Consider the following 14,408-nt stretch of genomic DNA (forward strand, 5'->3'; position numbering starts at 1 on the left):
CGGCTCTTGTGAAGCCCAGTCCTTCTTTTCCCCCTATTTTTTGCAACGTAACCTACGCTGGCAGAAGTTGACCAGTTTCGCGTTTACTTTGAAGGGCCGTGCTGCGCACGCGCGAGGAGTATTAGATTGGATTTAATTGGGTTGGACTAAATGTGGATTGTATTTGTAGTCTTTGTATAGGAGTGGATTAAATTAGATTGTATTGGATTGGGTTGCAAATCCAATTGGAGTACGGGTGTGTAGAGTATCGGGTCTGCACATTCGCCGGTCTGCGGATTCCAGAGTAGTGACGTCATAGCCGCGGCAGACGCACTGGCACCGGCGCGTGCCCAGCTGTGCGCCTCCGTTGCGCAGTAGCCAAGTCTAACGGTCGGGCGGAGACGCTTGATAGCCATTTTGCGTGGCTCCTGGAGAGCTGTACTGCGTATGCGCGAGAAGCAGTGACTGGACTGGACTGGACCAGACTGGACTGGACTGAACTGGACTGTACTAGATTGCACTTGACTGGACTGGACTGTATTAGATTAAATTGGATTGGAGTGCATTTGAAATCGTTATAGCAGCGGTAAGCATGATAATGATCTAATCCTAGACAACCACGAAACCTATAAATAGGCAGATGAACTTTAGCTCACGCTACGTATATCCTGGCATAGCCGAGCTAAGCCATTGCTAATTTTTTTTTTAATTTCCTCCACGAGTTAATCGCCTCCTCCTTCTTTGAGACCAACTGTACAGTGTGCACCCGCTTACCGCGGTGAACCAGCGGTTGAGATATCATCTCTCGTCACGGCCAGCCTAAATCTATTCCGTATTCCTCAATTTCAACTAAGATATTTTCTACTTGGGCTTCTTGTAGCTCGTTCATATTACGATATGTAATCGGTGTGATTACCTTTGTGTGGAATATTTTATCCTCATGTCTTAATCCTTTCCCCAATTCCGCGCTTACACGAGGACGTTTACTGAAGTTTAACTAGTGCACATATAGTGAACGACTTGTCCCAGTTTGTTTTGGTTCTTTTATTCCCTGTTATTTTGTTTCTTGCCACAGTGTAACTGCTTCTTTGTGGTGAACTAGTGTGTCGGCCTTCTTAGTATCTTTTTCTTGTTTTTCTTATACGAATTTACGTGTACCTTTCTAAATCTTGCTTTGATGTGGTGCAGTTTTACCGCAAGACTGTTTTTGGAGATTCTCAAATTGGCGTTCACTATTACGCATGCTTTTGGGGCTTACGACCTTTTTTGTTATATTGGCTGACGCCTAGCGCTGTTCCGAAACCTAGGTGGAGCAAGCCTAGTCCTGCAGATTGTTATGAGCAGAACACTTTGGAGGTTTGCCTTCTCGTCGTAGCTCGCTCGCTGGGCCCAAGTGAACCACACGGCGCTACGTCGTCGCGGCATGATCCAGAGGCAACAAAAGCCAAGCGGTTTATATAGTCATAAGCGGTAGAAACTCGTGAACCACTGGCGCCTGTCATATATCTCCACGTTGTTTAGCGCAAAGAAAACTGTACGTACATTTGAGGCAAAATATACGTAATTAGGCGGCAGCCCCCATGCTTATTTAGTTAGGAACGCTCGTTTGGTTGGTTTTTACGATAGTAAGTGTGAAAAAGTGGCAGTGCATTTCAGGCACGTGCGAGAGGAAAAGCAAGTACAAAAAGAACAAAACTGCCGCTGGCGCTGGCGCAGTTTCAGGCAGGGGGCGCGCGAGCACTGTGAATGCGGGAAATTTGATTTGCATTGGGTGGTAACAGTGACCGGATAATGGCGCTACAGACCGTTACGGCGAATCACTGCTCTGCACTTCCGGCAGCCTTCACATTGAGTGGAACAGCTTTGATTTTTTTCTAATGAAGGGTGAGGGAATTCTGGAATCGGAATTAGAATTTGTTGCATACTTATCTGTCTCGTCAAAGGCGTAGCTTACATTTTAGTATTTAGTATGAATTTACAATTTCACAGCAAGCCATTCATTTGCTGCGCCCGATTTTTTTATCGTGGTTGGGTTCTACTCAGACATCCTGCCTAAGGTCGTTATATTTTGTCTTTGCTGTAGTGTATTTGTAAGTATTATGAAGGTAAAGGGGTTTAAAGTCGCAAGGTCAAGGAGGGGAAGGAGCACCTAATCATAGTTTTGTAAACGCAGTGTAAAGGTAATCATTATATGGCTTGCAGAAAAAGTGAGACCATAGAAAGACAATAGAGATGGCTGGTCCTTAGGGCCAGGTTTTGAGTATGCACTTCGAATTTAACCTTTTTAAATTGAGTTTAGGTTTTTTTAGAATATTTGACAGGTACTTGAAAACTCGCTTACAATAATTAAAAGGTCGTCCTCCAGAAAAAATGAAGGATGTAATACTCTCTGTGGCCTACAGAGTTCTTGGAGGTGTCGTGTTGTGTCAAGTGTCTTACAGTGCATTAAAATAAAAACTACGAGTTAGGGCTCTCCACACCTCCTATTTATCATTGTTTAAAATTGCGTGAGAAGATTTCAATGCACTGCATGTATGTGCCTATCTAAAACGTAGATAAGGTGACGTCTGTGTACCTGTTTTGTGTGTGAGTGTTGTATCGTCCCATGTGTGGCTTTATTACGGTTACTTTGTCATCTGTCTGTTCATTCCAGCTGCCTGCCCGGTTGATTGGAGGTGTTGTTTGATGTGTGGCTTGAGTTCGCTGCAGGCTACTGTTGCTATGTTTGAGAAATTTGTAAGTGCAGCAGCAGCCATTTTATTCGCGGCCTCAGTACACGCGATCCCAGAGTGGCCTGGACCCCGCATACCGTTAGTTCAAGTTTTAACGCACTGTAATAAATAGTAATTTATAACGCACGTAATGGCATTATATAGACACTTGACTACATGATTCTTGTTACACGCGGTTCACACAAATGCCCACGTAAAACTCCCAGATTAAGTATAAATAACGAATTGGGAAATTTATTTCAAAGTATAATATTTCATGCAATACATATTGAGTAAGCCCTTTACAGGCATTCAACGTGGGTCCACGCGCAGCACAAGGCACAGTAATGGCAGTTTATGATGCGTCATTATAAAGTTCTGCAGAATTGGATTTATACTACACCGAAAGGAAATGCTGAAAGATTGAGTAGCAGACACTCGTTTTTTTTCGACATGACTTTCGGAAGTATACATGACAGGATAGACGTCGAAGACGTCATGGGGCTTTAAATTCCGTTAAAAATTTTTATGTTGTCTAACAAGCGCATAAGGATCTATGTAGCTTATTTCTCGCTCTGCAAGAGAAGGCGGCATAAATGAATGGTTTAATAAAACAGTTTTTGGTTACGAATATATCGTAAAATCTGATTCAAATGGATGGTTGGGGAGTGCTAAAATTTTGAAGGCACACAACAGATCAGAGTACGCCCACTGATGTTTTAAACTCGATTTGTCCCATTTGATACAGAGGGGTTGCACCAGGCTAGTACGAAAGGCGCCACATGCAAGCCTGAGCCCAGGGTGCAAAGCTGGGTCCAAAATGTCGAGGGATATTTTAGTGTTTGGCTCATAGACAACACTGCCATTCGCAGGGCGTCCCATGCCGGTAAAACACACAGAAGTTATTCAGCAGCACCATAGAAAGTGTATAATATAACCTTGACGACAGTGATTGTTTTAAGCATTAATATTTATGTTCTTTGCTACGTGGGCAAATGTGAGTTTTTGGTCAAGGACTGAACCTTAAACCTGGTGTTCCTTTTCGACTGAAATCGCGTCACCTATTAGTTTGGTATTTGGGTCTTGCCGAATCCCACACTATTAGAAAACAAAACACGAGCAAGTTTTGCCGCGTAAAATTTAAAATAATTGCTCTCGGCCAATTCAAAAAGTTTGTTGACTTGCCCCCTGCAAACAGAGAGGTTAGAGGATTTGAAGGATGGTTCTACATCCTCCCCATAGATTGAAAGGACAGTGGTGGTGGCAATGCCTGTCAAAGTGAAATCAACCTAAACAACTTGCACGTCAAAACTATGTCATGAGGCACGATAGTTTACTGCATATAAGCCTTAGAGAGTGTCGTTAAAGCTCTCACAGAAAGGTTATCTCAGACATACAACTACCTGGCGTGTTTGGCATGTTACCTTATTTACCAAAAGGCTTCAGGTTCATAACGATTCATTACCACCAAGCGGTGTCAGAAGCCCAGTAAAGGTCAAAAACACTTACGAAAGATGTTTACAGACGAAGACATCCTTCCTCTACTGTTCAAGGGTCATGAATCCATCGTTCGTCAATGGCACCGGTCTTATGTGTGCCTGGAAACTCTGAAGGAGTGCAATGTACTACAAAAGCACCGAAGTCTCCTAAAGATCATGTTCTCGAGAAGCTTGCATGGGCAGTGTGTCAGGTTGATGGGATAATAGCTGGAGGAATGAGACCTGTTTTCCCCTTCTTCAGATTATCTGCTACGATGGCCTGCATCCGAACCTCGGAACGTGCACCAAAAGCAACACCTTTTTTGTTGTATAAGTGGAGGACCGTTTCAAGTGTGTCTGAGCATGCGTTGCATCATAGTATATGTAACGTCTGCGCATGGAGCTAAAGGCTTTAATGTGCTCAGAGCAGCCTTCAGCTCACAAATGGCAAAAGGGGTCTGTAAAAAAGCGGTTCCATTTTCGTTGTCACGTCAGAGCTTCTTTTCGCAAGATTTTTTGTGCTTCATGAAGGTGTTATGTAGTGTGCACAACTGGACACATGCTTCCAGTATTTTGTAAGAATGTTAGCCTGGTCTTCGAGTGTGTCCCCTGCTGTGCTTAGTGTCTCCTTTTGCCTCAGGGCCCACACGTTTTCCAAGACCGTTTGCGCTTTTGAAGGATATGAAGCTGCCAGATGTGGAGTATCGACGGAGAATACCCCAGGTTTTATTTTTCTAGCCTGGAGTATCCTCTATGGGGGATACCCCATGATACCCCACGCTTCAAGAAAAACAGTGCTACAAACCGCGAAAGAAAAAAAGAAGGACGAGACAGAAGCGCATCTCTCTCGTCCTTCTTCATGTTTTCTGCCGGTATTTGTAGTGCTCTTTTTCTTGAAGCAATATGCACTAACGAGATGAAGAGCATATTTTAGTGAAGATACCCCACGCCTACAGTCCTCGTGTCACCCGGGTCTCATTAACTTGCGCAGAGCACAGAAAGCCTGCGGCAGAGACAATTTGCCGGCGTCCAGGATGTGCGCTCTGAATTTTTGAGTGGCCACCTCCGTGTGTAGCCGTGTCACGAACGTGTATTGAAGTGTAGATATATCTGCGAAAGCCTTAGATTGCTGTACCTTCATTTGAACGTCATATCATATGGCCGACTGCTCGGGCCCTTACCATTGTGTATTGATGTGGTTACTACCAAAGGGTTCATGCTGACGTTCCTCTGAAGAAACGTCTTGTCTAGCTGCGTGCACCAGCTGTCACCTCTTTGCCCCTCGCATTTCGATGACCTCAACCCACTCACTCGATTACCTTTGTGTAGGTAAACACAAAGAGCAGAGGTAGCGTGGTCTAGGCAAACTGGATAGTGTTTCCAAAGCTATGTTATCAATTATCCTAAGGTTTCTTTTCAAATCCACCATTGTGCCATTTCTTTTCTCCGCCGGACGTATTATTCTGCATTATTCCGCTTATTCCGCTGCTGTAGGCGCCAACTACAGAAAGCGTCTTTTTTGTTGAGTGACTGATTTATGTCTTCGCTAATGTTGAATTGCTTGGGTTTGGGCGAGTTGGTTTTCCATATCGACTTGAAATTTCAGCTTCAACAAAAAACGATAGGACTTAGGAAGGAAACACGGACACAGCACTGTGTCCGTGTTTCCTTCCTAAGTCCTATCGTTTTTTGTTCAAGCTGAAATTTCAAGTCGATATTCGCTAATGTTGTTTAGTTTACGTTTTCCTGCAGGGGTTCCTGCAGGGGTGAGAACAATATAAAATGCGTACAGTTTCTGTTTACACATTTCAAAGAGGTGTTACATACCGTTAGTGGTCGCTTTGAGTTTATTTTGCAGAATAAAAACTGCAAACTAAAAAATTCTATAAACTGCACGTGCTGTTAGAGGAAGCATACTTGGTTACATATCAATGTATGTAAGATCTGCGGTATCTCCCCGTGCATAACAAGCCGCGCTTGCACCCATAGCTCAACATTTCTCTTTGTCAATACCTAGAGGACGGGCGGTCGAACAAATGCTAGCACCAAATCACTGTCGCGTTTCTTTCTGGGTGCTCACACTTAAGAGTTCAAATTATGCTACCGGGATAAAATACATCTATGTTTTTGTTTCGAAGAATAAAGTGGTGATAACTTGCACCATTCCTACTAAGCTAATTGGGTAATAAGCTTATCAGATAATCATGAGAAAAATTCGATGTAAAACTGCAAATAAATTAGTTGGTTGTAATATCTCTTGGCAGCCGCACCACAATGTTAACAGTGTTGATTGATTGATTGTTCGGTTTAACGCGCAGCAGATTAACAAAATCAACAGCAGATTAACAAATGTTCCAACCAGACTTTTGTGTCGACTACAGATCGGGCAGCCAACACCCGGACACCAACTGTCTCTCACGCTACGCCGACGAACCTCCTGAGCTCACGTGTTCTGAGGCATTTGCATCAATATAGATTACCTCTTTCCTCCAACTTGGTGATTAGCAGCGCCGGGATGCATTTTTGCGAGATATCATTGACCGCCTGCTTAACGGCCTCCTTGACTCAACAGTATGATTTTTCGAAATAAAAGACGCTGTCCTCTCTCCTAAGAATGTCCGCCCTTAAGATCCTAAGCTCCTCCCTGCTGTACGTGGGGACCTTCGTTTGCACACCCTCAAGCATCGGCACTATTTTCCTACAGCTTGGAAGTTAGGAGTTTACAGAGCATACGACCGCGTCCGACACCATTTCTTCTATCCAAGGCCTTACGGCCCTATTCGCCGTTACGTAAGTGTATGCGACAAGTTCTAATGTCGAAAAGCACAAAACTCTTCACCCGCAGGCCCTCTTCAGCCACTAGATGTGCCCGCTGAACCATTTTGCCGCATTCGTTAACGTCTGCTTAGGCCCTTTCGCCACTCCGCTGCAGGAAATCGGTAGATTTGAGTTACCCTGATTATACGACACGCTACGCAGTTACATAAGCCCGTCCAAACAGCTGCGCTCCTGGTTTCGGAGAGTTTCTTCTATATGAGGTAATCCGATGCATAGTGCTCCTCGCCAGGTAAGGACTGAGGGCGGACGAAGCTGCCTGTCGCGAGTAGCCGGTGACATCCTCCGCGCCGGTGGAAGCACGCACAAACTTACGACTTCGTATCATCCTCAGACCTTCGGCCTTACGGAGCGTCTTAAGTGGACTTTAACTGATGTGCTTTCCATGTGCGTTTCTGAGGACTATCGCGACTGGGACACTTCTTTTCCTTACCACATATTAGCATATACGTCGTCCCGTCAGACTACTGCCGAGTTTTCTCCTTTCTACCTCCTCTTGGCTCTTGAGCTGACCTTACCCCTGCACACCTTACTCGAACAAACCTCGCATCTTCCTGGTTATCCACAAGATACCATCGTTCGGGCTGACTTTGCCCGCGACATTGCACGCAACAGGCTCACTTCATTCAGGATTCCCAAACGCCCTGTTATGAAAGACGCCGCCGCACCCGGGACGTTATGCCCATATCCGTCGTGCTCCCCTGGTTTCCTGCGCGCCTAGTAGTGCGTGCTGACAAGATTATCTTCTGTTACGGCCTCTTCCGTGTCCTGTGCCAAGTTTCTGAAGTGAACTGTGAAATCGCCCCTGTCCTTTCGCCTCTACGAAATGATACGGGGTTGAACGGTATTACCAGAAGTTATTTAGAGTGCTGATTTACAAGTTGCGGTTGACAGAAGGCAAGATGGAAGAGAATGGGGTGCAAGCAAGGCATCGAGTGCTGATTTACAAGTTGCGGTTGACAGAAGGCAAGATGGAAGAGAATGGGGTGCAAGCAAGGCATCGAACTACCCACACGTCACCGTCAGCATCATCTGCATTTCCCCTGATTAATTATGATCCCACTTCGGCCCAGCGCATTTGGCGTCCTTTTTAAAGCTAATCTGTGACAATCTTCCTAACAACATTCCTGGAAAACATCAAGCATACGCTGTAATTATTTTCATCTGCCAAGTGTCGCACGCCGTGACCGATTCCACTAACCGGGACATCATGCGAGATAGTACGTACGTTGTGCGAAGAATAACGCCAGCCATACAAAAATGAACACGCTTGTCTGCTTTGTCCTCCACAGCCAAGAAAAGTCACATGTTCTTAAAACGCCCTTTCGCAGATATCCGAATGATTGGAGAGCACTGCAGCCTGTGGTGCCGCCAAATATGGGTAATAGTTGAGTTAACTTGCAGAATCTTTACTTCGGTGCAGTGGTCCCGATCCCAATACGTGATCGCCCCCTGTTGTCAACTTTATCGAAAAGAAGAGACAAACAGTCTCCTTCTACTACATCTGCGTTGTATCCAAGGCTCTCTGATATTTATAGCCTTACTGAAACATCAAGAAATCCAACCGGTTTGCTGCCTTTTTGAGTCTGAAATAGCTTCTTTTATTACTGCCAGCATAGTGAAGTCTTTTAAGTTAAAGCTTGAATTTTACTTTTACCAGACCACTGTGTCGTGTGCGCCCCATTTGCTCGCATATTTCTTTATGCAAGATTTAAAATGAAGAACGGCCATTGTATTTTGCCTGCTGTCAGCATCACATATGCTCGGAGACTATGAGTACATGGTGGGTGTAATGTAAACAGAGAATCATCATGAACCAAACGCTACAAAGAACGTCAACGGTGAATTTCTTCGCAACTGTGTCTGGATATAAAATTCTAATTGACGAACCTATACTACTCAAACCCGGTAAAAAAAACATTGTAAGATTTTGACCCTATGAGTATTACGAAACCTTCGTACGACACATTTTGGCAAAGAAAATGCGCCTTTCTTACAGCCAGGCTCAAAGATTTTGCGCTGGCAAACTACCAACAATCTCTGAGGCAGGATGTGAGTCAGGATAAAAGGCTAAACTCTACACTGCCCCTACGTAGAGTGGGCGCCACAAGCCACTCCCAGTTTTTTTGTTTTTTGCATGAATAAATGTTTTGGAATTTCATAGGCTCCCATGCGTGGGTTGTGTTTACCTGTTCTTAAATATCAATCTCATACTTGTCCAAGAGACGTAAACTTTGATTTTTTGCTATTTTCTCTGTGTTTTATTCAGAATGACGGAAAAGCTGCTGTCAAAAATGAGTGGCTTTGTTGATGTGAAACAACAGGACCATGGATACGCGGCCCTCCATTTCGCAGCTGTCAACGGCCACTGCCACGTGGTGGAGACGCTACTAACGCAGGTAGGGAGGAAAGTTTTTGGTGTGCATAATAGTGAATCAAACTTTTAGTGCACATAAGGTCCCAGACCCTTCCTTGTGAATCAAGGCATGGCGATGACGCAATGGTGCACAGGACAGTCATAGCTAGAGCGTTAGGTTACTTTCGATTTCTGTTCGCATTAAGCTGAAATGAAAATATACCTTCGTGCATTTTTATATTCTCACCGACACATCCCTGTAGCGTTATAGAACTTGTCGCTGAGGATTTGGTCCAGGTGTTCAACCCCTTTACAAGCCCTCTTTAGTGTTTCATCTTTAAACAGGGCGCAGTTATGATAGACATTCTCCTAAGGACCCGTGATCAGCTGCTCCTTTGTGGGCATGAGCCAGTTAGTCCAGTTACAACCTAATTTAAAATGACACGTCATTTCTCTGTACGCGCGAAGACAGATTTTTCTTAAAATCAGCGAATCATTTCGAATCAAAAAGAAAGGCGCTGGGATGGCCATACATCGAACATGTTCGGGTGGCCAACTCAGTTTTTTTAAGCACGAGTGAACATTGAGGGTTTGTTCATCCAAACCGCGTCAAACTATTTTCAACTGCTGCTTTTTGTACATTGGGGTGAGATGTTGCTCCGAGATTTTAGTATCATGGGTCCGCACGCAAGACTACATGCATTTCAGTACGAGCATATGGAATGTGTTCAATTTGTTGAAATTTGTTAGGATTCATACCACCCGATATCAGGCTGCATGTATAAAAAATAAAAAAACTTTCTGGAAAGCGTATGGGGACCGCACATACCACCCTGAAGGACTCATAATTGCATTTGCTTACTACTGCGCACCGGAAATAATTGTAAAGGGGTTTATTCGTGCTCAGGAGAGCCCGAACACTGACGAAGCCCTGACGAAGCCCTGCTAAAGCTTGGCTTCCGATCGGCTTTCCGTGTGACGCTCCTTCCGGTCGCCGCTGGCTTGGCGCTCAATCAATCCTTCGTCCGAGTTACCAATGGGTGGCCGATTGCTTGGAAGTCAATAGTGACCCATGGGGTTTCCAAAAATTGCCCGTCAGGCACTGCCGTTTGGGATTTACAGCGGCGCCAGGCTTACTACTATGTCTTCCGCCCTTTACGACCTCTCATGCTGGTACTGCTACCTTACTCTTACAAGCTGACACTGTCTTCGCTTGCCCAACCAGACCAACTATCCACCAACCCCTCCCTTGAGCAATGAGCGACAGCACTGACCCAATCATCGCCGAAGGAACACAATCTGCCGTTCTTAGAACCTTGGTAGCAGAGAGTGGGAGTAGGCGACCTCCACGGCAGTGGAGGCTAACTGAACCCCCCCCCCTCTCTGAATTTCACAGGAATAAATTTTATTACTACTGTAGAATCTCTTTCTAGAAGTCACAGCCACATCTTCATCGACCGCCATAGCCCTGGTGCGGCCAGCCATTTTCTGTAGTGAACTGAGGTCAATCTGTCTTGGCTGGCATCGTCGTCATCATCAGGGATCACGCTTAACGAGCACACGTTTTGCTTCTTTCTCTTCACCTTACCGCTCGACGTTCCATGAAATGTAGACCTTGATTATCGCTTCTCTCCTACCTTGACCCTCGAGTCTTGTCCTTGGGGGTCGACGTATTCCACAACTACTACTACTACTACTGCTAACAATTGGTCCTCATAAAAAGCTTGCATTTGCAAACTTGGCGTAACGTGAAGCTACAAAATAGTTTGGAAAATTCTGAAACATATTTACACATCACATTTTAGTAGGGCTCGTCAAACGTTTCATGTTTTTTGCCTCTTTTCCTCCATTCCTTTTTTCATCCACCAGCCCTACCTCTTCGCCTGCATGCGGCGGGTCTAATCGCTTATTTGAACTTGGGGGAAGCAAGCTTCTAAATTTTGCCTTTGGCCGCTTTTGAACCCCATGTCATGCCTGACATCTTTCTTCCGCAGAAAATGAGCTTTCGCATCTGCCTGCAACTATTCGGTCACCTCAGAAGAGTTGAAGCTTGAGGTGGTTGGAGGGTGTGAAGAATGAAGCGAGCTCCTTGCTGGTGTCTGACAAGGAAAAACAAAGAGGGCTTAGGACCATGGAAAAGAAACTGCGCGGTATTCAAAGTTCAGAGAGGGAAGAACGCAAGTACATTTGCAGTGACAGGAAATTTAGTTACAGGAAAAATGAGGGAAAAGGCAACAACGATTATATTTACGCCAACGGAGACTTCGTAGCAAAAATTACTACGCCATTTTTTCCCGCACTCATTGCAGCTCACGATGCATGTATCTGCGTAAACAGGTCCAGTGTTTTTCACAATTCCGCGCAAAAGTATGAAAACGTTCTCACGAGTGGTGGTGGCGTGTTCACCGCCGTGTCCACGGAATGACGCAGGAGCCATCTCTTGCGATGAAGCAGCGTAGCGGGCAGGCAGGAGACAAGTGTTGCTGTCCTAACGTCCAAGCGACAACTCTTGAAACCCAATGTTGTTCGTTTTTCGTTGGGTCATCCGAACCTACACGTAGTGGCGTGTCCAGCCGCCCGTCAGGCGGTCGCAGTATGATGTCGCTAAGCCTCGCCCTGGAACAGCGGGCCTTCTGCGGGTGATGGAGCCTGATTGTTCCATGTAGATCTGGAGCCACACGCGATGGCGAGTCAAAGTGTGCTCCCGAGTCGACAGGCGACATGGTCCTGGACGGTCGTAAGCCTCGCCATGTGAATACAGGCTTTCCAGATACGCCAGCCAGACTCACCCAGTTTCATCGACAGCTTTTACCTCCGCTTTTTTTCTTTCCCTCTTTCTTCCCCCAGTTGGCAATTCTCCCAGTCACCAGCGTCATCTTTTACGGCCTTGTGCTTGATGGCCAATCACCAGAGAGGGTAAACGGCAGAGCTACAAGTGGGACGAACAGGATACGACACAAACCGACGGTTACTAACAACCATAAGATTTACTTAATCGGGAACCAGCTTCATACATGCCTGTCAATCATCAAAGCAACGCAGAAAAATACAAGCAGGGGACGATCGAGGGAGGAGGAAGGCAAAAGGGCACCAAAATAATTCCTAAACACACACAAGAATGGTGACGCGATACACGTGTTTTTAATATTTCTCAAAATATTTTATACGACAACCAATAAATATTAACAGAGCGTTCTTTCTGTTACCACAAGTAAATAACCATTACTCATTGTGTTTGCTAAGAGACACACCTTATTCTCGGCAGGAACTAGGCTGCAAGCGTCCAAAGCAAACGTCGTCAAAGATTCTCTTAAATGAAACCTGTTTTCCGCGTTCCCATTGCTTCTAGCAAGCCGTTTTAAGTCTGTTCGTATGCAAACAAAAATTCAAAAACTTTTTAGGACAATGATAACAGCAATATTAAAACGACAATTTAACCAATTTCGCTAATATTTCACATTGCACACGGCATCTTCGACCCAATACCTTATTACCTTGCAAAAGCTGTGATCGCAATTAAGGGCGAATATTTGTGTTCTCAGGGCGTTCGTAGGTTAGAAGATAGAACTAATCTTTTTTGCGACTAAACACTGAAGTACACTTACTGAATCAATGAAGCTATGGCTGAGTAACGCTATTGCATGGAGCAGTCTTATACTCCTTCGTAACATTTAAAGACGCTTCTTCAAACGGAACTTTTACACGCTTCTAGGGCGCGCCTGACGCCATTTATACCTAATGGTTATATTCACGTTCTTTCTATGTGCCAACAGGAGGCGTGTACAGTCGACCTACCAAACAAAAACCAGAAGACGGCACTTTTGCTCGCCGCCCAACAAGGTTACTGGGGCGTTGTACAGTTGCTGATCCTAGCCGGGGCAAATGTGCACCTAGCAGACCGGCAGGGAAACACAGCATTGCACTTGAGCTTGATGGCATTGAACGAGCATTCAGGCGACCATCAAGATATACCAACACACCCTGCAATGAAAGCGGTACGTAACACCCTTTTACCGCGATATAGGTCACAATTGTGCATGGAGAACAGAGCAGACATTTATACAGATCACATAAATGCTTCATCCTGGTGCTTTAGATACCTACATCGTCTTCTCTTATTTTATTAAACCCTCTCTGTGTACTCACTACGATAATTTCGCCTAGCTGCTACCCTGTGTTTCTGTCATGTTCGCCTGGCGCCGTTCCACTAAAGACGCCCTTGCGCCATAAGAACGTGGATTATATTACAGCAATATTCAATTTCACGCTTTTTTCTAGTCGCGTCAAAACAGTGTTATATAGAGTGCGTTGTAATATCCTGATTTTATAAAGGTGGTTGTCAAAAGACCTTTAAGCAAGAAACGTATTGTCACGCGGCGCAAGGACCAAAGTGAGCTGAAGTATGGTCCAGAATTATATTTACGTTTGTCCCATGAGTGCTCCCCCGCACGTCAGGCGCACGTCAACACAGCGCCCTGCTCTAGTCTCCTCCTGATCGTCTTCTGGGGATAGTATATACTCTACTAAGTTAGAGGTCACCCCCATTTGAAGATAAAGGTGAACAGGAACTGTAGACATTTTTTTGCGACCGGCCTATGGAAAATTGTTAGGGAGGAAACTGCGGCAATGCCTGGTCTCTCTTCAACCGACACTCCCGCTCCTGTAATGATCCCATCGTACTCTCACGTAGCGGCACTACCATCTCTGCCTCTGGCGCCGGTCATGTCGCAATATGCTTCATATGGTTTCCAGCTATCCCCTAGTCGAAGTTATCGAATATAAATATCTCAGAGTTACAATTACTAACAATTTTACCCGGAACATACACATCCATAAGGCTTGTGCTTCAGCGTTCGGTAAGCTTTGTCGACGGCGGCATAAGCTTAAACATGCTCCCCCTCATGCAAAACATCTCGCCTACACCACTTTTTTTATACCAGAATAGGAATATGCTTCTATAGTCCGGAATCCCTACACGGAATCTAACATCAACAGTATCACCCGCCGCGGTGGCTCAGTGGCTACGCCGCTGCGCTGCTGAGCACGAGG

General features: G+C 45.2%; 1 protein-coding gene across 1 annotated transcript in view; it reads left to right on the forward strand.

Moving 5' to 3' along the window:
- The window catches only part of LOC144146570 (uncharacterized), a 207,561-nt gene that overhangs the window by 172,480 nt on the left and 20,673 nt on the right, over positions 1-14,408 (forward strand). The window contains exons 14-15 of the mRNA XM_077678513.1: positions 9,273-9,402; positions 13,133-13,354. Coding sequence (XP_077534639.1) covers positions 9,273-9,402; positions 13,133-13,354 — 352 coding nt within the window. The remainder of the gene's footprint in view (positions 1-9,272; positions 9,403-13,132; positions 13,355-14,408) is intronic.

The sequence above is a fragment of the Haemaphysalis longicornis genome, unplaced genomic scaffold (assembly GCF_048455015.1).
Source record: "Haemaphysalis longicornis isolate Haplotype H1 unplaced genomic scaffold, Haemaphysalis longicornis Haplotype H1 scaffold_7, whole genome shotgun sequence".
Classification (NCBI taxonomy): domain Eukaryota; kingdom Metazoa; phylum Arthropoda; class Arachnida; order Ixodida; family Ixodidae; genus Haemaphysalis; species Haemaphysalis longicornis.